At 53.5% G+C, this 26,473-nt stretch overlaps 1 protein-coding gene across 1 annotated transcript; it reads left to right on the forward strand.

Annotated features, from left to right (window-relative positions):
- The first annotated feature begins 53 nt into the window (after positions 1-53).
- LOC144739700 (ras-related protein Rab-37-like) lies at positions 54-11,500 on the forward strand. The gene is made up of 3 exons (XM_078622621.1): positions 54-117; positions 10,917-10,993; positions 11,392-11,500. Exons 1-3 carry the CDS (start codon positions 67-69, stop codon positions 11,492-11,494), a joined length of 231 nt encoding a protein of 76 aa, XP_078478747.1. The 5' UTR covers positions 54-66; the 3' UTR covers positions 11,495-11,500.
- Positions 11,501-26,473: the final 14,973 nt, after the last annotated feature.

The following is a 26,473-nucleotide window of genomic DNA, read 5'->3' on the forward strand; positions in this document are numbered from 1 at the left end:
TTCAACGAAACCCAAACCTGGACCCCCCCCCCTCCTGCCCCTCCCCGGCACGTGATCTAGACGGACATGGCCGGAGAAAGGACCGTGAAGAGGGAGGAGGGAGAGCGTCTCGCGAAGGTGAGACATTCCCTTATAATTGGATTGTGTGAGGAGCTCACAAATCCTTGAAAGATCTGGGCAAAGTCCCATCGGTGAGCTCCTCCGGCAGGCAAGGCTGCGTTGGCTGGGTCATGTAATCCGCATGCCCAGCCACCGCATGCCTAAACAGCTTTTGTTCGGCCGGATCGAGGGGGCTAAACGGACGCGGCACGGGCTAGAGAAGAGATGGAGTGATGTGGTACAGGAGGACGTGGAGCTGAGTGGACTTGCCGATGACCGGTACCAGCGGTGTCAAGATCGGCCTCTGTGGAGGAGGCTCGTGAAGGACGCTACTGGGCAGTTGGAGGCAATCGCCCTCCAACAACAACGGAGGGCGGAGGAGCGACGCTCACAACAACGAGCGGAGCGCCGGGTGGCTAAAGCACAGCAAGTTGGTACAGTAGGGGGCACAGGTGGTGCATCAGCCAGTCATCTCGGTCATCTCAGTCAGTCGACCCGTGGCACCTGGGTCTGCCCCGTGACCTCCTGCCAGCGGGCGTTCGACACTTCACGTGGCCTCAAGGTGCACATGGCCTGGCACAAGCGTCGTGGTGACGTCACCGCCACTTAGTGGCGAATGGCGGTTGTTGTTGTGTGTGCGTGTGTGTGCGTGTGTGTGTGTCTGTCTGTGTGTGTTTGTTTGTGTGTGTGTGTCTGTGTGTTTGTGTCTGAGTGTGTGTCTGAGTGTGTGTCTGTGTATTTGTGTCTGAGTGTGTGTCTGTGTGTGCGTGCGTGGGGAGCGGTGGTGTAGCGGTTAGCGCGCTGCGCTATGAACCCGGCGACCCGGGTTCGATTCTCGCTCACGGCCAACACCGGTGACGATTATCTGAACCGGTCCTGGGCCTCCCCTAGGTTGACTCAGCCTCAAATGAGTACCTGGTGCGGTGTGTAAACATCGCCACTGGGGAGACAAAGGCGGTCGGGCGTGGTGCTGGCCACCCACCCCCCTCGTGTGCCATTCCGGCCATCATAGGTGCTCGCTAACAGCACTTGCCCTGAGAATCTGTCGAGGCTATATGGGGTGGGGGGGGAACCTTTGTCTTTGCGAGTCACTGACCGAGATGACCGAGATGACTGGCTGATGCACCACCTGTGCCCCTTACTGTACCAACTTGCTGTGCTTTAGCCACCCGGCGCTCCGCTCGTTGTTGTGAGCGTCGCTCCTCCGCCCTCCGTTGTTGTTGGAGGGCGATTTCCTCCAACTGCCCAGTAGCGTCCTTCACGAGCCTCCTCCACTGAGGCCGATCTTGACACCGCTGGTACCAGTCATCGGCAAGTCCACTCAGCTCCACGTCCTCCTGTACCACATCACTCCATCTCTTCTCTAGCCCGTGCCGCGCCCGTTTAGCCCCCTCGATCCGGCCGAACAAAAGCTGTTTAGGCATGCGGTGGCTGGGCATGCGGGCTACGTGACCCAGCCAACGCAGCCTTGCCTGCCGGAGGAGCTCACCGATTGTACTTTGCCCAGATCTTTCAAGGATTTGTGAGCTCCTCACACAATCCAGCCAGGTTAAACCAAGGATGGATCGTAGGCAGGCCAGTCTAAATGTTTCCAACCGCACACACACACACAGACACACACACACAGACACACGCGTACGTGCACACGCGCAAGGACACGGCGCAACGCCCAGGCCGTCTTCGGCGTAAGTGACGGCCTCGGTGCACAAAGCATCTTTTGTCTCTTGAAAGCGGCGCCTCCGATAATCGCCGCCCATCGATTTGCCGATCCTGATTCGCCACGGGAGGGCCACACGCGTGTGGGGAGCGGTGGCGCAGTGATCGGCGCGCCGCTCACGGACCACCAACGCCGCTGACGATGATCTGAATCGATCCCGGGGCCTCCCCCTAGGTCGGCTCAGCCTCAAATGAGTACCTGGTGCGGTGTGTTCAACGCCGCCACTGGGGAGACAAAGGCGGCCGGGCGTGGTCCTGGCCACTTTCATAGGTGACACCTGCTATCAGCACTTGCCCCAACAGTCTGTTAAAGGCTATACGGGGGATCTTTAGCCTTGGAATGCCACCCGTGGTGGGTGGAATGGTGGCGCAGCCGTTGTAGAGATTAAAATCCCTGAATCGGTTTCCTGGGCTTCCCCTAGGTCGACTCAGCCTCAAATGAGCGGCCGTTGCGGTGCGTCGGATAGGATCGGAGCGGTCACGGTGCTGGTCACAGTGACCCTCACAGCACCTTGGGGGACCGTCCATAAATGACGTCACGCGAATTTGGACGATTTTTGACCCCCCCCCCCCCCCATCGTCACACGGAGTCACAAAAAGTCAGACCCCCCCCCCCCTCAAATATGACGTCACAAAGCTCTGCCCTGACCCCAAAAAAATTAAACATGTGGACCAATCAACTTCAAGGACAGTGCATATCATTATCATCATCATCAGAGTTGTTTATTTTTGTTTGCATTTTGACTGCTTGTGTTGTGGTTATTGCAAACATGATGCCTTGTATAAAGGTGTCAGTTTTTGTACCAGTTGAAAGGGTAAAAACCTATTACTATGCTTCTGTAATGTAGTAACTCGGCGGGAGACGACTTCACGGGTAACACACTCTTTATTTTATCAAACTCGTTTACAGGTGACTAACACCTACTTTGTATCTCGGGTGACAAACACCCACTTAGTATCTCGGGTGACAAACACCCACTTAGCTACTTGGCGACTAACGCCCACTGAGCTACTCGGATGACCAACATCCACTTAGTACTCGGGTGACAAACACCCACTTAGCTACTTGGCGACTAACGCCCACTGAGCTACTCGGATGACCAACATCCACTTAGCTACTCGGCGACTAACGCCACTGAGCTACTCGGATGACCAACATCCACTTAGTACTCGGGTGACAAACACCCACTTAGCTACTTGGCGACTAACGCCCACTGAGCTACTCGGATGACCAACATCCACTTAGCTACTCGGCGACTAACGCCACTGAGCTACTCGGATGACCAACATCCACTTAGCTACTCGGCGACTAACGCCACTGAGCTACTCGGGGCACTAGGTCTTCAGCTCCGTCTTCGGGTCTTCAACTGGGTAACTCTCCCCGAGTGCTCTTGCGCGTCCCCCTTTATACCCCACCTGCGGACGTCGCTGCGAGCACCCACTTATTCGACCAATCGCCGGGCGCTGGCTACGATCCTCTTTTCCCACATCTCATCGTGCCTCACCACTCACGCCGCGCCGCCCCGTCATCTGTCACTCCCGGCGCGCGCGTCCACACCACGCCCACAACGCGTGCCCAACCCCGCACCCCGCGCCGCCCCGTGATCCATCACTGTCACAGTCGGCGCACGTCAATACCACCACTACATCACCCCCTACCACATAGCTCGCAGCCGCCCCGGCTGCTATAAAAATATACAAACCCCCCTGTGTGCCCCGTAACACAACACAACAACAAGAACAACAACTAACCTAACAACACAACACGACGCGAACACTACCATCCGCAACCCTCAACCAATGCCACCGCGACAATAGAACAATATATACAAACCGGCGAGTGACAATAGCAATGTGTATGCAAAAAGGAAAATAAATGGAAATTTTTTTTTTTTCTTTCGACTCGTGCAGTGTCCCCTTTTTCTTCCGAGCGTCCCTACAACGGGACATTACCCCGGCAGAGGGGAACACCGGGCGAGCTCGGTGTAGAGAAAAAAACGTCTTCATGAAAATTGTTGAGACCTAGCCCGAGTCCGCCTTGCCGGTCCGTCGTACGGCACCAGACGCGGTTGAACGTCCGGTGGTGCCGGCGGTTCAGGAAGACATCGGCCATGCATCGAGGACTCGTGCGTGCCCCGGGGTTCAGGCTCTCGACGGTCAGCAGCCGTCAAGCCCGAGGCACCTGGGGGTGGGTCAGGTGGAGACACGTGAGGATCAGCCTGCGACACCTCCCTCCCCGAGTCGACGGTCACATCACACGCCCGGTCGTCACGGCACAGAACGGGGTCACACGGTGCCGCATAGGGCTTCAGTCGGGAGGGGTGCACGTACCAACGGCGTTTCCCCCATTTAATCTGTATACTCTGGGGTCGTGCAACCCGCACAATTTCCACCGGTCCCCTCCAAGGTCTCAACAACTTGGGGGACGTAGCCAACGGTGCATGTGGACAATGCAGCCAGGCCTTATCGCCTGGTTTCCAATCATGCGTATGCACCCTCCGCTCATGCAATTTCTCGTTTGCAATTTGCCGCGACCGCGAATTCAACCTTGCCGCCTCCCGCGCTTCAGTCAATTTGGCGATATTAAATTTGATGTGGTCTGCCAATTTAGATTTTGCACGTGGCTGGGAAATCCCCAGTTGGACGTCCATGGCCGGATCGGCCTCCCGCCCATACATAAGAAAAAATGGGGAAAACCCCGTCGCCGCATGAGGGGCCATTCGATAGGCCGCGAGTACCCCCGGCACCTGTAAGTCCCAATCAACCTGATCGTCGCAGACCTGTTGGCACAACATAGACGTAATCGTCCTGTTCAGACGCTCAACCATCCCGTCAGTCTGCGGGTGGTAGGGGGAAGTACGCACTTTCTTTGTACCCAACAGGTCGCACACCTCGCGCAACAAAACGCTCGAAAAATTCTTCCCTTGATCCGTCAGCAAGCGTTCGGGGGCGCCCTTGTCCAACACATAACCCTGGACAAAGGCGTCCGCCACCGCCGCAGCCGACTGGTTGGCGAGCGGCCATGCCATAGGCCATCGGGTGAAGTATTCCACGCCAACCAGCAGGAACCTATTTCCCCTTGGTGTAGCCGGAAAGGGCCCCAAGATGTCCAACGCTACCAATTCGTTTATACGCGAAACCTGAATGGATTGCAGCGGTGGATTAGCTGCCAATGGTGGCGGTTTCCTTTTGGCGCACCCTACGCATCCCTTAAGAATATTCGCCACGTCGTTACCCATCCCCGGCCAATAATAGTCTCGCTGGATTAGGGCGAGCGTTTTGTGAAAACCCAGATGCATGAGCCGTTCATGAGCTGCCAGAACAACCCTACCCCGCATAGCAACAGGCACAACGAGCACGTGACGCCGGGACATGTTGTCCCACCTCATCAAAAGGCCCTGTCTGCACACCCAGGAACCGACCCGCGCCTCCCCTTCTTCGGGAGCGCCAACTTTCCGACGTAGCGTAAGTAGGGAGCTGTCGGACATCTGGAGGCGGCCCCACTCAATGAGGGGCAACGACAACAGCGAATCCCTCCCCGTGGGGGCGTCCTCTCCCGGGGTGTCAGTGGCGGCGAGCGCAACTCCCGGGGTGCCGGCGACCGGGGGTTTGCACCGCGCCGATCCCAACAAACATGTGCAGTCCGTGCACGGCGGCAACCGCGACAAGGCGTCCGCGTTTGAGTGTCGCAACCCCTTGCGGTAAATCGTCGTGAATTGGTAGTCTTGAAGGACCTCCAACCATCGGGACAATTGGCCCGATGGCTGTGCCACGCGCATAGCGTATTGTAGAGCCGCATGGTCCGTCCGGACCGTAAAATGACGGCCGTAAAGATACGGCCTGAATTGCTGTGTAAAAAACACAATGGCTAACAATTCACGACGAGTTACGCAATAGCGTTGTTCTGCGGGGGAAAGAACCCTACTACCGTAGGCGACCACCCGTTCAACCCCCCCGACCACCTGTGAGAGCACCCCCCCGATACCCGTATTGCTGGCGTCCGTGTCAAGCAAAAACGGTTGTGTGAAATCGGGGTAACACAAGGGGGGAGCCTGCACCAAGGCGTCACGGAGGGAGCAGAACGCAGCCTCCTCTTCCGCCCCCCAGTGAAACCTCACACCCTTAGCCGTCAAAGCGTGCAGGGGCTTGGCTATGGTGGCAAATTGCTTGACAAAACGACGGTAATAGGAGGCAAAACCAATGAAACTACGAACCTCCGTGACCGAGGTTGGCGTTGGCCATGAGCTGACGCAATGCGTCTTAGCAGGGTCCGTCGAGATCCCTGAACGACTCACGATATGGCCCAAATACCTGACCGATTCCCGCAGCAGAAAACATTTAGCCGGTTTAAATTTAAGCTTAGCGGAACGCATCCTGAGGAACACCGCTCTCAGTCGCTGGAGGTGCTCCTCGAAAGTCCGACTAAAGACGATGATATCGTCAAGATAAATCAAACAGGTATCCCATTGGAGGCCCGACAAAACCAATTCCATGAGTCTCTGGAACGTGGCGGGAGCGGAATGTAAGCCCATGGGCAAACGGTTGAATTCAAATAGGCCCCCAGGTGTCCGGAAAGCAGTTTTAGGTTTAGACTCGTTATCGAGTGGCAATTGCCAAAATCCAGAAAGCAGATCGAGTGTGGAAAAAAACTGCGCTCCCGCCAAGGCAACCAGCGACTCATCCATCCTGGGGAGCGGATACGCATCCGCCATCGAGATTTTGTTTAAGCGGCGGAAATCGACACAAAACCGCAAGGACCCGTCCTGTTTCTTTACTAGGACAATAGGAGCACCCCACGGACTAGAAGAGGGCGAAATGATATCGGCCGCCAACATATCATTAACCGCCGATTGCACATGTTCCTTCTCGGCTGGGCTGAGCCGGAAGGGATTCTGACGAATAGGGGCCGCGTCCCCTGTAGCTATGTGGTGGCGCAACAGGTCAGTGCAGCCGATATCGTACTTATGTTTGCTGAACACGTCAGCAAACTCGATGAGCAAACCCCTCAATGCTCCCAATTGCACCCCGGACAAGTTAGCAGAACCCGCACACAGCGAGTCCAACCACTCAGTCCCCTCATCACTTTGAGGATGCGACTTGACAGTGAAATCTGCTTGAGCCACGAGCCGTTCCTCAACGGGTAGCGGCGCGGCGTGAGCCAGCACCGTTCCCTGCGCAATTACGGCCGGCCGCGACCCCGTATTCAGGACCATTACGAACGGCTCACTGTCCCGTCTCACCATGGTTTGAGCAACCGCTAAGTCGAGGCCCTTACTGGCTCTGTTTGACGGCCCCAACAGCACCCCCTGTGCCTCCGCACCCACCTCGAGTGGCTTCCTGAACCGAAGGGGTACTAACATTTGCGATCCCGGGGGCACCCGTACAGTGTGAGTCGCCAGCGCCTGCACCGTCGCACAAACCGTGCGCACTTTGGTAGGGCTCGACAAGAACGCAACTCGCCGACCTGACGGAAGCTCTATGCAGGCCTGATCTATAAGAATTTTGATGGGCATTTTGGACAAAAAGTCCGTACCTAGCAAACAGGGAACGGCCAGCGATGATGATACAAAAATAGGGCCCGCTAATTTAATGTCACCAATGCAAATAGTCGCCCGAATCTGGCCGATGATCCCCAGGGATCCCCCATTCGCCGCATAAAATGGCACGTCTACTGGCAGAAGGGGTCTACTTTGGACGGGAAGAATGTTATAAATAAGGTCCGAGATGATGGTGGCCGACGCACCCGTGTCAACAAGCACCCGGACCTCAACCCCGTCAATGAACCCCGTTACCACGGACGACCCGGCCGACGCAGCCACGATCCTGTGGGCCAATTCGGACCACTCGACTGCTTGCGGGCCGCGTACGGACCCCCCTCGCCGAATTGAACCCCCGGCACCCAGCCGCGAACCCCCCACCGCGAAGCGGCGACCCGAATGTGCCGTGTTTGTGGACCGAACGTGTGAGGTGCCGCGACTTGCCGGGTTTTGTTGGGATGACTTGTGGCCCTGGTCGTCGTCCCGACGTGGTCCTGTGGCGCGCTGACGCGGGGCCCGGCACCCGGCTGCGACGTGACCCCGAAGGCCGCAGTTGTAGCAGACGACGGACGTCGTAGGTTTCGGTTGCTCCAGCTTGCGGGGCGAACGTGTGGGCGAACGACCTCCCGTTCTCCACTCCCCCGGACGCGATGCAGCGAAGGCCTGCTCCTGCACCGCAGCTGGCTGAGGTCCGGCGATCGTGGCGGCCAGTGCCGCGTTCCCCGCCCATTTGCAGACGACCCCCGGCTTGCGTTTGAGGACCTCGTACGCGTGAATGCTCGTGGCGATCGCCAGGGAGCAGATATCCATCTCGTCTGCCACGTTGATGGGGACCCCCAACTCGTGGGCCAACACCAGCAGCTGCTCCGTCACCATGGCGTCCTTCCCCTCCTTATCCATGCGGGGAAAAGCTGCGTCCGCCAAGGCGAGTAGTGCCGTGCGGTAGGCTAGCGTCGTTTCCCCAGCCACCTTCCGCCGATCGTAGAACTGGTGGCGACACGTGGAGGGCGGCCCGAACACCTTCGCCATCAGGTGTAGTGCGGCCTGGAGCGTAGAGCGGGACGACCTTGCAGCAGATGTGAAGGCTGCAAGCGCGTCGTCGTCAAGCATCGCTGGCAACGCACGCAGGGCAGTGGTGTCGGACCACCCCGACATCTCCTGATGAGCGAGGAACCTTCGTTGGAAGGCTCCCCAGTCGCCCCCATCCGCCTTGAACGCCGACAGCGCGGGCAATCTTTGCTGGAGGACCCGATCGTCGTCGACGTCGGAGAGATTTTCCCGCGCTCCGCTGGAGTTGTGTAAAATGTCGGCTCGGTTGTCAGGCGCAAAATGGAGGGCTCCGGCGCGCGCTGATGACGTGGGCTGCGCTGCGCGGAGGTGTCCGGCCACGTGGCGTCCGTCTTTCCCGCCAATCGGTGGCGGCCCCCCCAAAAACGGCGGCAACTTCCAGACTTTTGGCGCGAAGCGCCTTTTGGCGGGAATCCTCCAACGTCGCTTCCTCCACGACCCCCGCAGCCGTTTTTCCGCTCGCCGGAACGGAGATGTCGGCCAAGACAGCGGCGGCGGCGAGTAGCAACTCCGCCAACCGGGAGTGCGCGTCCTGGAGGCTGGTGTCGGAGGCAAGCGGAGCGTCGGCCATCACCGCGAAGTGCTGCATCGGCGGCAACTCCTCGTCCTCTACTCCCGAGGTCGGTGTCCCCGGTACGCCGTCGTCATCCCGACCTCGCTCGTGGGTACGGGTAGTCTTCCTTGTGTCCATACTTCTTGAAGACAGGTTTACTTCTGACGCCAGTTGTAATGTAGTAACTCGGCGGGAGACGACTTCACGGGTAACACACTCTTTATTTTATCAAACTCGTTTACAGGTGACTAACACCTACTTTGTATCTCGGGTGACAAACACCCACTTAGTATCTCGGGTGACAAACACCCACTTAGCTACTTGGCGACTAACGCCCACTGAGCTACTCGGATGACCAACATCCACTTAGTACTCGGGTGACAAACACCCACTTAGCTACTTGGCGACTAACGCCCACTGAGCTACTCGGATGACCAACATCCACTTAGCTACTCGGCGACTAACGCCACTGAGCTACTCGGATGACCAACATCCACTTAGTACTCGGGTGACAAACACCCACTTAGCTACTTGGCGACTAACGCCCACTGAGCTACTCGGATGACCAACATCCACTTAGCTACTCGGCGACTAACGCCACTGAGCTACTCGGATGACCAACATCCACTTAGCTACTCGGCGACTAACGCCACTGAGCTACTCGGGGCACTAGGTCTTCAGCTCCGTCTTCGGGTCTTCAACTGGGTAACTCTCCCCGAGTGCTCTCGCGCGTCCCCCTTTATACCCCACCTGCGGACGTCGCTGCGAGCACCCACTTATTCGACCAATCGCCGGGCGCTGGCTACGATCCTCTTTTCCCACATCTCATCGTGCCTCACCACTCACGCCGCGCCGCCCCGTCATCTGTCACTCCCGGCGCGCGCGTCCACACCACGCCCACAACGCGTGCCCAACCCCGCACCCCGCGCCGCCCCGTGATCCATCACTGTCACAGTCGGCGCACGTCAATACCACCACTACACTTCAAATCGCTTAAAACTATTGTCATTGTAGTGCGTATTTAATGTGGCGCTGCACTCTGACGCTGTAGGAGAAAACATTTATTAGAAAGTCTATTTGATTAGGTAGAACGTGTTGTCTATATTTATTTAAAATTGCGCATTTTTATGTGACGTCACATTTCTCAACCCCCCCCCTCGTCACACATCGTCACAAATGTCTGACCCCCCCCCCCCTAGGTGCGTGACGTCATTTATGGACGGCCCCTTGTCTCAGCAGCCTGGGTGGGCTACACGGGGTAACTTTGTGTTTGGTGTGAGCGTGTGTGAGTTCTCAAACGTTACTCTGCGTGTGTGCGCGTGTGTGGTGTGTCTGTGTGTGTATGTGTGTGTGTGCGTGTGTGTGCGTGTGTGTGTCTGTGTGTGCGTGTGTATATGTGTGTGTGTGTCTGTGTGTGCTTGTGTGCGTGTGTATGTGTGTGTGTGCGTGTGTATGTGTGTGTGCGTGCGTCTGTGTGTGCGTGTGTGTCTGTGTGCATGTGCGTGTGTCTGTATGTGTGTGTGCGTGTGTGTGTGCGTGTGTATGTGTGTGTCTGTGTGTGTGTATGTGTGTGTATGTGTGTGTCTGTGTGTGTCTGTGTGTGTGTGTATGTGTGTGTCTGTGTGTGTGTGTCTGTGTGTGTATGTGTGTGTGTGCGTGTGTCTGTGTGTGTCTGTGTGTGTGCGTGTGTGTGTCTGTGTGTGCGTGTGTATATGTGTGTGTGTGTCTGTGTGTGCTTGTGTGCGTGTGTATGTGTGTGTGTGCGTGTGTATGTGTGTGTGCGTGCATCTGTGTGTGCGTGTGTGTCTGTGTGCATGTGCGTGTGTCTGTATGTGTGTGTGCGTGTGTGTGTGCGTGTGTGTCTGTGTGCATGTGCGTGTGTCTGTATGTGTGTGTGCGTGTGTGTGTGCGTGTGTGTCTGTGTGTGTCTGTGTGTGTGTCAGGAGTATGGAGTTCCATTCATGGAGACGAGTGCCAAGACCGGCACAAACGTCGAGTTGGCGTTCATGGCCATTGCAAGGTGAGGGCTCGAAACTTAGCCACCAACACCGCTCACCACTCACCGCCCACACAGCTCCCCACTCACCACTCACACCACTCACCACTCACACCGCTCACCACTCCCAACTCAAACCACTCACCACTCAGCACCATGATCCCCGTGGCGACGTCTCCGTGGCGACGTCTCCGTGGCGACGTCTCCATGACGATGTCTCCATGGCGACATCCCCGTGGCGACGTCTCCGTGGCGACGTCTCCGTGGCGACGTCTCCGTGGCGACGTCTCCGTGGCGACGTCTCCGTGGCGACGTCTCCATGGCGACGTCTCCGTGGCGACGTCTCCGTGGCGACGTCTCCGTGGTGACGTCTCCGTGGCGACGTCTCCTTACCTCCACCTTGTGTGTGCGCGTCTCCACAGGGAGCTGAAGCACAGAGCCATCAAGTTGCCCAACGACAAGTTCCGCATCCAGGACTACATCAACTCGGAGAAGAAGAAATCATCTGGCTGCTGCCGATCGTGACCTTACCCTGCCCCCTCCACCACCCCCCCTGCCCCCCACCTCCCAGTCCCCCCCCCTACCCCCCCCCCCCTCTTGTCTACAGTGTGCCAGCCCCTTACTCCCCACTTTTAGAACGACCGGTGGGTGCTGGTGTTGATGTTGGGAGCAACTAGCAGCTTTTCGATTTAAAGCTTCTTTCGTGACTGCAGCAGGGATTCATCTTCTTGGTTCTTTCGGTAAAGTCACGTAGAAGGGAAGTAATAAAATAATAAAAATCAAACATAATAAAATACAATTCTCACGACGTTTCGGCCACAACGCAAGCAGCCGTCCTCAGGTGAAGAACAGGTCTGTCATTCAGACGCTGTCTTTCTGACAGACCTGTTCTTCACCTGAGGACGGCTGCTTGCGTTGTGGCCGAAACGTCGTGAGCATTATTTTATTATGTTTTATTTTTATTATTTTATTACTTCCCTTCTACGTGACTTTACCGAACGAACCAAGAGGCCCAACTAGCAGCTGTGATTGTTACCAGGCCTCGGCAAGGTAGAGGGGTAACGGTGTTGACATGCCAAGGGGTAAGGTAACGGGCACAGGGTAAAGGTAGCGTGGAAGAATTACCCGGTAGGGTCAAGGTAGCGCGAAGTATTACCCGGTAAATACGGTGCCTTGTTGACCGCTCGCTAAAAGCTCCGTGGCGCAGTCCGTGGCCTCCATTTAAAATTGGAATCATCGAGAGTATTCTATATGATTAAAGCGCTCTACCTTGTAGCATCGACCTGTTATAAACCTTGTTCATGTGTAGTAGTTCCCCAGTAATTACCCTGTAATCGGGCAATTTGTACGGGGTAAGGGTAAAAGGTAGGCTCGTTGCTTTTGACCTTTGACCTTACCTTGCTGAAGGGTAAAAGGTATGGTAGAGTGATTGTATTGTGGTAAGGGTAAAAGGTAGGGTAAAGGTAGGCTCGTTGTTTTTGACCTTTGACCTTTTACCTTACATTGCTAAAGGGGTAACAGGTAGGGTAGAGTGATTGTATTGTGGTAAGGGTAAAAGGTAGGGTAAAGCTAGGCTCGTTGTTTTTGACCTTTGACCTTTTACCTTACATTGCTAAAGGGTAAAAGGTCAGGGTAGAGTGATTGTATTGTGGTAAGGGTAAAAGGTAGGGTAAAGGTAGGCTCGTTGCTTTTGACCTTTGACCTTTTACCTTACCTTGCTAAAGGGTAAAAGGTCAGGGTAGAGTGATTGTATTGTGGTAAGGGTAAAAGGTAGGGTAAAGCTAGGCTCGTTGCTTTTGACCTTTGACCTTTTACCTTACCTTGCTAAAGGGTAAAGGGTCAGGGTAGAGTGATTGTATTGTGGTAAGGGTAAAAGGTAGGGTAAAGGTAGGCTCGTTGTTTTTGACCTTTGACCTTTGACCTTTGACCTTTTACCTTACCTTGCTAAAGGGTAACAGGTATGGTAGAGTGATTGTATTGTGGTAAGGGTAAAAGGTAGGGTAAAGGTAGGCTCGTTGCTTTTGACCTTTGACCTTTTACCTTACCTTGCTAAAGGGTAAAAGGTAAGAGTAGAGTGATTGTATTGTGGTAAGGGTAAAGGGTAGGGTAAAGGTAGGCTCGTTGTTTTTGACCTTTGACCTTTTACCTTACCTTGCTAAAGGGTAACAGGTATGGTAGAGTGATTGTATTGTGGTAAGGGTAAAAGGTAGGGTAAAGGTAGGCTCGTTGCTTTTGACCTTTGACCTTTAACTTGCCGAGGCCTAATTGTTACCTGGAGGTGGTTGTTGAGCCTTGCGATCGCGTCGGGGAGGAGCGGAGCGGGGAGTGAATCACCGCTCTTTGTGACGATGCTTCCTCCTCCTCCTCCTCATCATCCTCATCATCATCCTCCTCCTCCGGCGTTTCCGTGGTTTCCCCCCATCTCTCCCGATGTGATTTGGGGGCCATAGATGTTGGGACATACATATGTAACGGGTTCCGGAGACACTTGTAGAGGTGACTTCTTTATTACAATCCAACAACCCTCCAACAGTCCTGATACTCTGTTACAGCCTAGGCACACAGCCTAGTTACACAGCCTAGGTACACAGCCTAGGCACACAGCCTAGGTACACAGCCTAGGTACACAGCCTAGGCACACAGCCTAGTTACACAGCCTAGGTACACAGCCTAGGTACACAGCCTAGGTACACAGCCTAGGTACACAGCCTAGGCACACAGCCTAGGTACACAGCCTAGGCACACAGCCTAGGTACACAGCCTAGGTACACAGCCTAGGTACACAGCCTAGGTACACAGCCTAGGTACACAGCCTAGGTACACAGCCTAGGCACACAGCCTAGGCACACAGCCTAGTTACACAGCCTAGGTACACAGCCTAGGTACACAGCCTAGGTACACAGCCTAGGCACACAGCCTAGTTACACAGCCTAGGTACACAGCCTAGGTACACAGCCTAGGTACACAGCCTAGGTACACAGCCTAGGTACACAGCCTAGGTACACAGCCTAGGTACACAGCCTAGGTACACAGCCTAGGTACACAGCCTAGGCACACAGCCTAGGTACACAGCCTAGGTACACAGCCTAGGCACACAGCCTAGGTACACAGCCTAGGTACACAGCCTAGATACACAGCCTAGGTACACAGCCTAGATACACAGCCTAGGTACACAGCCTTGGCACACAGCCTAGGCACACAGCCGAGGCACACAGCCTAGGCACACAGCCGAGGTACACAGCCTAGGTACACAGCCTAGGCACACAGCCTAGGTACACAGCCTAGGCACACAGCCTAGGCACACAGCCTAGGCACACAGCCTAGACACACAGCCTAGGTACACAGCCTAGGTACACAGCCTAGATACACAGCCTAGGTACACAGCCTAGATACACAGCCTAGATACACAGCCTAGGCACACAGCCTAGGCACACAGCCTAGGTACACAGCCTAGATACACTACTCTGGCTACGCTCTGGAACTCGCCCTCACAAGGACGTAGAGCCGGGAGTTCCAGAGTCCCACCACTGGCCCTCACAGCGTCCCAGGGTCCTCAGATGGCTGGTCTTGGGTCGTGGGTCTTGAGCTACAACTGGCCTCGATCGTCCAGGGAGCTGCCCTTTTATGCGTCGTCCCCAACGAGGGGTGGGGTTGTGTGCGCCCCCAGATATCCCATAGAGCACACACAGCCCCCCCCCCCCGTTGGTGGCGCCAAGGGGCTTAAGCGTCTGGGTTGCCTGGGGTCCCAGAGCCCCCAGCAGCCCCTCCCCTCTTATGTCACTACATATATATACACGTATCCGTTGTCTCGTTGGTTCTTGTTTTGCCAAAATTCGCCGAAATTCCTGGACGATCGGAAGTGGCTCAGAGGTCAGAGGCAGCTGAGCCGACACATGCGGAGACCCTGGGTTCGAATCTGCGTCCTGCCCGCCCGCCCGCCCGACCGTTCTCAAGTGTAGAGCGATCATGGTCTCAGCTGGGTCGGCCGATGACGACGCGAAAGAACGAGCAAATTAAATCATCGCATTCAATTCGGTTTTTAAATCCTTTATATTAAGTTCACTTGCTTGCTTCCTTGCGCGCTTACGACCGTGCAAATCTTTCGGTCGTTTTTTAACCCACTTCCCGTGATCCAATCGAGCTGACATTTTGCACACAGACTCGTTGTGCGTGACAATTTCTTTTCGTGAAATTTTTTCCAAAATGTTACACTTTTTAGGATATTTATTTATTTATTTAATTACCAATTGCTTAATGGTGGCAGGCAATCATCTGACCCATAGGTGGCAGCCATCTCAAGCCAGAGGACGAGAGGACTCTAGCCGCCCGTTTCAAAGACCAATGTGGGCTGGGTTGTGGCCCATTGAACACGCATATAAAGGATTTATAGTGAAAAACTTTGTTTTTATGGGTTCATTTTTTTTGTTTGAATTCTAACACAAATTTGCCAAAATTCCAGCTCTTAAGCGTTCAGACGACACCAGATTTTGACTGTGGCGGGGGGGAGGGGGGGGGCTTGTGGGAAAGTGGGGGGGGGCACTTTCCCGTACCCGGCCGGGTACGGGTAGGCCGTGAGTCACTGGTGAGTCACCGTTTGTCACTCATTTCCCAACGTCTTGTCTCTTCTCACGATTCAAGTTCCTAGAATCAACCCACCCGCGCCTGCAACGTGGCTTCATCCCAGAGGTCGCAATCGGGTACCCGTACCCTACCCGATACCCGGCCGGGTACGGGTAGCCGGGTATCGGGTAGGGTACGGGTACCCGTTTGTAACCCTGGTGCGGCCGGGTACGGGTAAGGAATCAAAACCCGTTTGCGACCTCTGCTGTGACGGCTGCCCCCCCCCACCAAGCCCCTCCAACCGCCCCCCCCCAGGTGACGCGCCCGTGCTGGGCTCTGATGCCCGTGTGTTGTAGAAGTAGAAGATCGATCCGCATCTGTGTTAGGGTCACGTCGCGTGAGCCGGCAAGCCACTAAGGCAGGGGGCTGGGGGAACCTGTTTCTGCCAAGGGACATTTGGATGTTTATAACATGATTCGCGGGCCATAGAAAATGATGAACTTAAAAATTAGCCCGTTATTTTCGTCTTCTTGGTTCTTTCGGTAAAGTCACGTAGAAGGGAAGTAATAAAATAATAAAAATAAAACATAATAAAATAATTCTCACGACGTTTCGGCCACAACGCAAGCAGCCGACAGACCTGGTCTTCACCTGAGGACGGCTGCTTGCGTTGTGGCCGAAACGTCGTGAGAATTATTTTATTATGTTTTATTTTTATAATTTTATTACTTCCCTTCTACGTGACTTTACCGAAAGAACCAAGAAGATGAATCCCTGCAGTCACGAAAGCTTTAAATCGAAACCGTCGAAACCGTTATATTTGGTCAAACTCGCCCCTAACGTGATGGCTGGAACTGCTTCTCTTCGGCGAGGCGTGTGATGATGTTAGCTGCTGGTGTTGATGATGATGCTGCTGCTACTCGCAACTGCTTTTCCAGGTTTGCTCCTAGAGATTTGTTGGATTTCGAGTCCCGCCTGCGGTTGCCTTGGCAGGGCCAGACCCAAATGATCTCGCGGGCCTCATACAGCCCGCGGGCCGGACGTTCCCTACCCCTGCGCTAAGGCATGGTTAAGGCTTTGCCTGCGGCGGTTGTAGTAATCATGATGATAGCGATACTAATGATGATGATGTTAAAAGTGTTGATCTGTATTCAGTAGGGACCGGGTTTCGGGTTTCGCCGTAACGCGTAAAGGGGATTGGGGTCGAGCGAGTTAGATTGATAACTTTAATCTGAATTGTCTTAAGGTTGTTATTGTTTTGACTTTGCATCCCACTGGGATTTTTTTCACACGGCGTTGAAACGCGGTGGGTTTTTTTCTGGAAGACTTTGATGTTTTTTTCCTCGATTTTTTTCTGTTGCGTGTAGTCACTTGCAGATGTTTCTTGTTCATGTTTTTGTTTTTGTTGCGGTTGAACCCGACTCAAGAGCCTCATGGCTCACAGGGTTATCTCCATAGATATAAAAGGCAAAGTTGTGATTATGTGTGCCTGTTCAAAATGTTTAGCGTACTTCCCGACATGCAACAAACTGGAAATTTGCCATGTGGGTACTTTCCAGACTGTACACCATGCACAAATGATAAAAATACACTTTTGTGTTTTTTTTTTTGGGGGGGGGGGGGGACTCAATAATGCATTGATTTTGTTGCACGGCAAGTGAGCTGTGACGTTACATCCGTCACGTGACCCGCGCACGTGGAAGCGTCCGATTCCCGCTCACGGCCACCACCGGTGACGATTATTTCAACCGCTCCTGGGCCTCCGCTAGGTCGACTCAGCCTCAAACTGGTCTGTTGTGTGTGAACATCGCCACTGGGGGAGACAAAGGCGGCCGGGCGTGATGTTGGCCTATTAAATGAAACTGAATCAATCGCCGGTTTGGGACCTTGGCCCATTCGCTCGCTCGAACGACTGCTTTGTCCACTCGCGAGATTGTGGTTGCGCAACAAGGGGGGGCGTGGCTAAAGTGGATTATGGCCACGCCCTTTTCTTTAATTAGCTCAGACCACTCCCCCCCCCCCTCACCCTGCCCCACTACCCCCCCCCCTCCTTGTAGTCACCGGGTTATTCGATTATACAATCTTGTAATTTTCGATTTAAAGCTTCTTTCGTGACTGCAGGGATTCATCTTCTTGGTAACTTTCGGTAAAGTCACGTAGAATGGAAATAATAAAATAATAAAAATAAAGCATAATAAAATAATATAATAAAATAATAAAAATAAAACATTTTAATACATTCAGACGCTGTCTTCCCGACAGACCTGTTCTCCACCTGAGGACGGCTGCTTGCGTTGTGGCCGAAACGTCGTGAGAATTATTTTATTATGTTTTATTTTTATTATTTTATTATTTCCCTTCTACTTTACCGAAAGAACCAAGAATATGAATCCCTGCAGTCACGAAAGCTTTAAAATTATTTTATTATGTTTTATTTTTATTATTTTATTATTTCCATTCTACGTGACTTTACCGAAAGAACCAAGAAGATGAATCCCTGCAGTCACGAAAGCTTTAAAATTATTTTATTATGTTTTATTTTTATTTTATTATTTCCATTATACGTGACTTTACCGAAAGAACCAAGAAGATGAATCCCTGCAGTCACGAAAGATTTAAAATTATTTTATTATGTTTTATTTTTATTATTTTATTATTTCCATTCTACGTGACTTTACCGAAAGAACCAAGAAGGTGAACAATATTGATGTGAAGCTTTCGTGACTTGCACCAATCCATACTCTTTGGTTCTTTCGGTAAAGTCACGTGGGTAGAAAATGAAAATAAATCACGACGTTTCGGGCGCAACACAAGCGTCCTTCATCAGGTGGGAGAGCATCGTGTTTTCCCACCTGATGACTTTACCGCAAGAACCAAATATTACTGTAATATACTGTCGCGCGGGATATAATGTACGTGAATTTTTTTTTTTTTGGGGGGGGGGGGTGGGTTTACACAATTCGTTTGGACGATGTGGGTGCCATTCGACAATTCGTGTAACTTTCCTACTTCCTCCCTTTATCACTGCTAATCCTACATAACACACGAGCATAACATGACTTTGACCCCCCCACCACCACCGCCTACACATTCCACAAGGAGTGACTAATCCCATATCTGCATTTTCCATTAATATGCTTAATTCCGCTGTTGATATGTAAACTTCTTTGTCAAGGCTCTCTCCTCCCCCCGATCCAGATTAAATATTCGCTGCCAAGCGTGGCGGTATTCATTAGAACGCTGTTTTTCTAACAGCTCTGTTTCCTCACCTGAGGACGGCTGCTTGCGTTGTGGCCGAAACGTCGTGAGAATTTTTATTTTATTATGTTTTATTTTTATTATTTTATTATTTCCCTTCTACGTGACTTTACCGAAAGAACCAGGAAGACGTATAACTTTCGTTTGCGAGAAAAACAACCTTAACACTACCCCCCTTACCGATTGCCATAAATTTCGATTTAAAGCTGCTTTCGTGACTGCAGGGATTCATCTTCTTGGTTCTTTCGGTAAAGTCACGTAGAAGGAAATAATAAATTAATAAAAATAAAACATAATAAAATAATTATCACGACGTTTCGGCCACAATGCAAGCAGCCGTCCAAGCCTGGTGGTGTTTCATTCAGACGCTGTCTTCCCGACAGACCTGTTCTTCACCTGAGGACGGCTGCTTGCGTTGTGGCCGAAACGTCGTGAGAATTATTTTATCATGTTTTATTTTTAGTATTTTATTTCCCTTCTACGTGACTTTACCGAAAGAACCAAGAAGACGATTGCCATAAGTTAAGCACGTTTTAAAAATATATATATAGATACCGTTGCCATGGTTACCTACGACGACTTTATGCCTGTAAGTCTAAAGTTGAGTGGGTTGTCTTTTCGTTTTTGTAACAAAATAAACGGAATCTGTATCTGCCCTGCTCCGCCAACACGACCCCGCTCCCCCTTCCCGCTGCCTCCCAACATTAAACGCAGTATGTGCGAGAATGATCTCTCTCTCTCGTTTATCTTTTTTTTTTACGATCAGTGGAAACAAGAAGATGCTCGGTGTAGTCGGCACTTTGCTTCGTTCATCATTTCGTAATTTTTTTTATAACTTTGCTTTATTTAAACCCCCACCTCTCGCTCACTCTCTCGGTCACTCTCTCGGTCTCTCTCTCGGTCTCTCTCTCGGTCGCTCGCTCGCTCTCTCGCTCGTTCTCTCGCTCGCTCCCTCGCTCCCTCGCTCTCTCTCTCGCTCTCTCGCTCGCTCTCTCGCTCGCTCTCTCTCTCGCTCGTTCTCTCGCTCGCTCCCTCGCTCGCTCCCTCGCTCGCTCTCTCGCTCGCTCTCTCGCTCGCTCTCTCGCTCGCTCTCTCGCTCGCTCTCTCGCTCGCTCTCTCGCTCGCTCTCTCGCTCGCTCTCTCGCTCGCTCTCTCGCTCGCTCTCTCGCTCGCTCTCTCGCTCGTTCTCTCGCTCGCTCCCTCGCTCCCTCGCTCTCTCTCTCGCTCTCTCGCTCGCTCTCTCGCTCGCTCTCTCTCTCGCTCGCTCCCTCGCTCGCTCCCTCGCTCGCTCCCTCGCTCGCTCCCTCGCTCGCTCCCTCGCTCGCTCCCTCGCTCGCTCTCTCGCTCGCTCGCTCGCTCTCTCGCTCGCTCTCTCGCTCGCTCTCTCGCTCGCTCTCTCGCTCGCTCTCTCGCTCGCTCTCTCGCTCGCTCTCTCGCTCGCTCTCTCGCTCGCTCTCTCGCTCGCTCTCTCGCTCTCTCGCTCGCTCTCTCGCTCGCTCTCTCGCTCGCTCTCTCGCTCTCTCGCTCGCTCTCTCGCTCGCTCGCTCTCTCGCTCGCTCTCTCGCTCTCTCGCTCGCTCTCTCGCTCGCTCTCTCGCTCGCTCGCTCTCTCGCTCGCTCTCTCGCTCGCTCTCTCGCTCGCTCTCTCGCTCGCTCTCTCGCTCGCTCTCTCGCTCGCTCGCTCTCTCGCTCGCTCTCTCGCTCGCTCTCTCGCTCGCTCTCTCGCTCGCTCTCTCGCTCGCTCTCTCGCTCGCTCTCTCGCTCGCTCTCTCGCTCGCTCTCTCGCTCGCTCTCTCGCTCGCTCTCTCGCTCGCTCTCTCGCTCGCTCTCTCGCTCGCTCTCTCGCTCGCTCTCTCGCTCGCTCTCTCGCTCGCTCTCTCGCTCGCTCTCTCGCTCGCTCTCTCGCTCGCTCTCTCGCTCGCTCTCTCGCTCGCTCTCTCGCTCGCTCTCTCGCTCGCTCTCTCGCTCGCTCTCTCGCTCGCTCTCTCGCTCGCTCTCTCGCTCGCTCTCTCGCTCGCTCTCTCGCTCGCTCTCTCGCTCGCTCTCTCGCTCGCTCTCTCGCTCGCTCTCTCGCTCGCTCTCTCGCTCGCTCTCTCGCTCGCTCTCTCGCTCGCTCTCTCGCTCGCTCTCTCGCTCGCTCTCTCGCTCGCTCTCTCGCTCGCTCTCTCGCTCGCTCTCTCGCTCGCTCGCCCCCCCCCATGATTTCATTGTCATCATCATTAATATTAAAGGTACGTAAAGTTATTGCAATGCTTGTTTGATGTTCTCGCGTAATGCACCGTTTTATTCGGTGTTTAGTTAATACGCGGGCAAGTTCGTCAAGCTCCGACGGGTTTGACTGCGGCCCTGGTTTCCCTAACACCCTCCCCTCCGTGCCGCTCACTTCTGATATTCTCTCATCACCATCACCCCCTATCACCATCACCACCCTCTCATCATCATCACCACTCTCTCATCACCATCCTCTCATCATCACCACCCTCTCATCATCATCATCACCACCCTATCACCACCCTCTCATATTCACCATCACCACTCTCTCATCATCATCACCACCACCCTATCACCACCTTCTCATCATCATCACCACCACCCTCTCATCATCATCACCACCACCCTATCACCACCTTCTCATCATCATCACCACCACCCTCTCATCATCACCACCACCCTATCACCACCCCTATCACCACCCTCTCATCATCATCACCACCCTATCATCACCAACCAATCATCATCATCACCACCCTCTCATCATCATCACCACCCTATTAAAATCACCACCCTCTCATTATCATCACCACCACCCTATCACCACCCTCTCATCATCATCACCACCCTATTAAAATCACCACCCTCTCATCATCATCACCACCACCCTCTCATCATCATCACCACCACCCTATCACCACCTTCTCATCATCATCACCACCACCCTATCACCACCCTCTCATCATCATCACCACCCTATCATCACCAACCTATCATCATCATCACCACCACCACCCTATCACAACCCTCTCTCATCATCACCACCACCACCCTATCACCACCCTCTCATCATCACCACCACCCTATTAAAATCACCACCCTCTCATCACCATCACCACCCTCTCATCATCATCACCATCACCACTCTCTCATCATCATCACCACCACATCACCACCTTCTCATCATCATCACCACCACCCTATCACCACCCTCTCATCATCATCACCACCCTATCATCACCAACCAATCATCATCACCACCCTCTCATCATCCTCAACATCTTGGCCTGATCATTGCTTCTCCCAACCCCCTTCCTGCACCGTTACTTTTCCTCCTCCTCCTCTCTTCCGTTTCCGTTTCAATGACGTACAAGCACACGTGCGCCTACGGAATGGAATCAAATGTTAAGCAAATCACTTCATCGGCACCGAGGCTCCCACAAGGCCATGCGGGAGGGCGCGTGGCGCAGTTTGACGCCAGCTGCCGTAGAGCGCGTGGCGGTCGTGTCGCTGCGGTTCTCTGCGGCGAGTAACGACGTCTTTAAGAACAGCGGCGCTGCTGCTGCTGCTGCTAAGCCTCGAGATAAAATGAACACCCAGCCGCCTGCACGCTCCACACCCTGCAAACGTCTCTGAAAGGATGAATGTCGTCCCAAGGTCTTGGCAGTCGGAGTGATCGTCACGCTTGTTGATTTTTTTTGGTCCGGGCGCAGCCATCGAAATGAAACGCTGGTGGCAAGCGATAAGAGATTCGGACGAAACTCGCTCGTTTATTTAAAAAACAAACTACGAAAGTGAAAAGACGCGACCCCCATTCAAAAAATAGATATTCATAAGCAACTTAACTGCCACACCGCATCTTAGAATTCGGCAAGAGCTACACTTGCCGACTTGTAAATGCACGCAAAGCCGATTCCGTACGAATTCGCACTCCCGAAGGGGAGTGTGATTCTTAGAGGCGGCTGGGTGGGCTCAGCCGGCACTCCTGAGAACCTGGGTTCGATCCAGGTTGAGGCCACCTGTAATCAAAACGGATTTCTCTCTTCTTGGTTCTCTCGGTAAAGTCACGTAGAAGGGAAATAATAAAATAATAAAAATTCAACATAATAAAATACAATTCTCACGACGTTTCGGCCACAACGCAAGCAGCCGTCCTCAGGTGAAGAACAGGTCTGTCGGAAAGACAGGTCTGTCGGAAAGACAGCGTCTGAATGAAGAACAGGTCTGTCGGAAAGACAGCGTCTGAATGACGCTGTCTTTCCGACAGCCCTGTTCTTCACCTGAGGACGGCTGCTTGCGTTGTGACCAAAACGTCGTGAAAATGATTTTATTATGTTTTATTTTTATTATTTTATTATTTCCCTTCTACGTGACTTTACCGAAAGAACCAAGAAGATGAATCCCCGCAGTCACGAAAGCAGCTTTAAATCGGATTTCTCTCTTGTCAACAACATGCGGGCCCAGTGGTTTCACAACGGCCGTGTCAGGGACAGCGTGTCTATACACCTTGAGGATTCTGGGTTCCAGGTTCACTCCTAGAGCCCGAGCATTTTTTCCTGCTTTTGGAGGCTTCATAATCGCCGTGTCGGAGACAGTAAGTCAGCAGCACCACCGAGACCCGAGATATGAACCCAGGTTCCCAGCTGCCCGTGGTTAAACCGGGTTCTCAAGTGCATTGAGCTATTGGTCTCTCTGCCCAGTCAGCAATGACTCACGCAGACTGAAGAGTCCCATAGGCTCACAGAGACCTGCAGACTTAGACAGGAGACCGACAGATTCACATCGACGTAGTTTCGATCTAAAGCTTTCGTGACTGCGGGGATTCATATTCTTGGTTCTTTCGGTAAAGTCGCGTAGAAGGGAAATAATAAAATAATAAAAATATAAAACAATACAAATTCTCACCACGTTTCGACCGCAACACAAGCAATCATCAACTGCCAAAATCGCTGTTCGTGGTGCTGACGTTAAGAAAAAAACGCCACTTTTTTAAAATTTTCTTGCCGTGGATTTCACACCTGATGATGATTGCGCGTGTTGCAGTCGAGACGTCGTGAGAATTTTAACTGTTTTATATTTTTATTCTTTCATAATTTCCCTTCTACGTGACTTTACCGAAAGAACCAAGAATATAATATCGACGTAGTTGCCATCAAAGCGGGTGCTCAGGTTCAGTGAGTTGATGGTAAAAGCCACCCACAGACTCACATAGAGACCTGTAGACTTAGACAGAGACCCGTAGACTTGCATAGACCGAGCTGGGATTAAACTGGGTTCTCAAACGCAATAAAAATCCTGATCACAGAGCCGAAGCTGGCATCACTGACAACCCTGCGCTGGTGGGAATCAAACGTTTCTGCCGCCGCCCGCAATAAAAAAAAAATAAAAAACCCCGGCTCCTCTCAGCGTTGCCGAGTTGACCGTTTCAGCCGCAACGGACCAAGGAACCGCGCGCAGAAACACACCGAGTAGAATCTGGTTGGCAACTTGCCGTAGCTAAATCGCGGGCTCGCGTCTTGTGAGTTTGTCGCGTGTCTCCTGAGCGGCCGCTGCGTGGATCTGGCGGAGGCGGAGAAGGCGGCCACGATGGCATCTTGAACGGATCACTCAAAACATGATAATTGGTTTTTTACCCTTCTATCTGGCAACAAAACTGACACCTTTTTTTTACAAGGAGTCATGTTTGCATAGACCACAATACCTGCAGTCGTAATACAAACAAAAAAACACAACTCCGATAATGTATGCACTGTCCTTGATGTTGATTGGTCCACACCCGAGACAGCTTTCCTTAGAGCCCAGTCTCACATGGTGTTGGACCAGATGATGCCAAAAGGCGAAACATATCCCGGCTCTGGAGAACACCGTCACAGCTGCTGCTCCACCTCCTCCCGCTCCTCCGTCCCTCCCTCCTCATCACCGCTGGGCTACTCGGCAGCTCGCTGTAGTAGTAGCGCGTCGTCATCGCTGGGCTACTCGGCAGCTCGCTGTAGTAGTAGCGCGTCGTCATCGCTGGGCTACTCGGCAGCTCGCTGTAGTAGTAGCGCGTCGTCATCGCTGGGCTACTCGGCAGCTCGCTGTAGTAGTAGCGCGTCGTCATCGCTGGGCTACTCGGCAGCTCGCTGTAGTAGTAGCGCGTCGTCATCGCTGGGCTACTCGGCAGCTCGCTGTAGTAGTAGCGCGTCGTCATCGCTGGGCTACTCGGCAGCTCGCTGTAGTAGTAGCGCGTCGTCACCGCTGGGCTACTCAGCAGCTCGCTGTAGTAGTAGCGCGTCGTCACCGCTGGGCTACTCGGCAGCTCGCTGTAGTAGTAGCGCGTCGTCACCGCTGGCCTACTCAGCAGCTCGCTGTAGTAGTAGCGCGTCGTCACCGCTGGGCTACTCGGCAGCTCGCTGTAGTAGTAGCGCGTCGTCACCGCTGGGCTACTCGGACAGCTCGCTGTAGTAGTAGCGCGTCGTCGCCGCTGGGCTACTCAGCAGCTCGCTGTAGTAGTAGCGCGTCGTCACCGCTGGGCTACTCGGACAGCTCGCTGTAGTAGTAGCGCGTCGTCGCCGCTGGGCTACTCAGCAGCTCGCTGTAGTAGTAGCGCGTCGTCACCGCTGGGCTACTCGGACAGCTCGCTGTAGTAGTAGCGCGTCGTCGCCGCTGGGCTACTCGGCAGCTCGCTGTAGTAGTAGCGCGTCGTCACCGCTGGGCTACTCGGACAGCTCGCTGTAGTAGTAGCGCGTCGCCGCGTCGGTCAGCTCCCAGCCGCCGGCTCGCACCTCGATGAGCTCCAGCAGCAGCAGGCGCGACAGAGACGGCAAGTCGGGGCCCAGCAGGAACGCGTCGCGCAGGGCGCAGAAGAGCTCGTCCATGCGGGAGTCGCCCGCCGGTCCACCCGCCGCCGCCGCCTCTTCCAAGCCTTCGCCGATGCGCTGCAGCTCGCGAGCAAGGCAGTCGATCTGCCGGGCCGGAGGAAAGGCTTACGGGGGGGGGAGGTGGGGGGGGGATTCCACGGAGAACGCGGAGAGTTTTACGTTTGTCGTGCGGTGCATTGATCCGATCGGGGGGGCTGGAACGGTCAACTCGCGAAAGCCCGGGAGATCCCCGCTTGTTTGATTCGTTTCTTTCATCGCGGGCGAGATGAAATAAGGCGAGATGAAATGAACGCGGCATGAATGGAAATGCAGACTGAGATGATTTTGTAGCATCATTAGACTGCCATGTACTACTTAGGGAGAGCTATACGTGGAAAGCCGGTTTAGCCAGAACCTGGCTGGATGGATTTTGCATTTAATCTGCACCAGGTCGGCTAAACAAACAAGTGTGTGCGTGTGTGCGCGGAGCGGTTAGCGCGCTGCGCTACGAACCCGGTGACCAGAGTTCGATTCTCGCTGACGGCCAACATCGGTGACGGTCACCTCTCCTACTCGTGATGAAGGTTTGTGGGTCGGATCACGCGAGTGCAAATGTGTCGTAACCCTACCAAGGTTTGTCACGTAGACAACGCGCGCCAATTAGTTGACTAGTATAGTGTATAGTAGTGTATAGTGTAGTGTATAGTAGTGTAGTGTAGTGCATAGTAGTGTATAGTGTAGTGTATAGTAGTGTAGTGTATAGTAGTGTACAATGTAGTGTATAGTAGTGTAGTGTATAGTAGTGTATAGTGTAGTGTATAGTGTAGTGTATAGTAGTGTATAGTGTAGTGTATAGT

Source organism: Lampetra planeri, unplaced genomic scaffold, assembly GCF_965212315.1.
Source record: "Lampetra planeri unplaced genomic scaffold, kcLamPlan1.2.h2 scaffold_1666, whole genome shotgun sequence".
NCBI lineage: Eukaryota > Metazoa > Chordata > Hyperoartia > Petromyzontiformes > Petromyzontidae > Lampetra > Lampetra planeri.

Coding starts and splice junctions, on each gene's coding strand:
- LOC144739700 (XM_078622621.1), top strand. CDS start 67: ATGGCCGGAGAAAGGACCGTGAAGAGGGAGGAGGGAGAGCGTCTCGCG. Junction 118..10,916: donor AGGGAGAGCGTCTCGCGAAG/GTGAGACATTCC, acceptor TGTGTGTGTCAG/GAGTATGGAGTTCCATTCAT. Junction 10,994..11,391: donor GCGTTCATGGCCATTGCAAG/GTGAGGGCTCGA, acceptor GCGTCTCCACAG/GGAGCTGAAGCACAGAGCCA.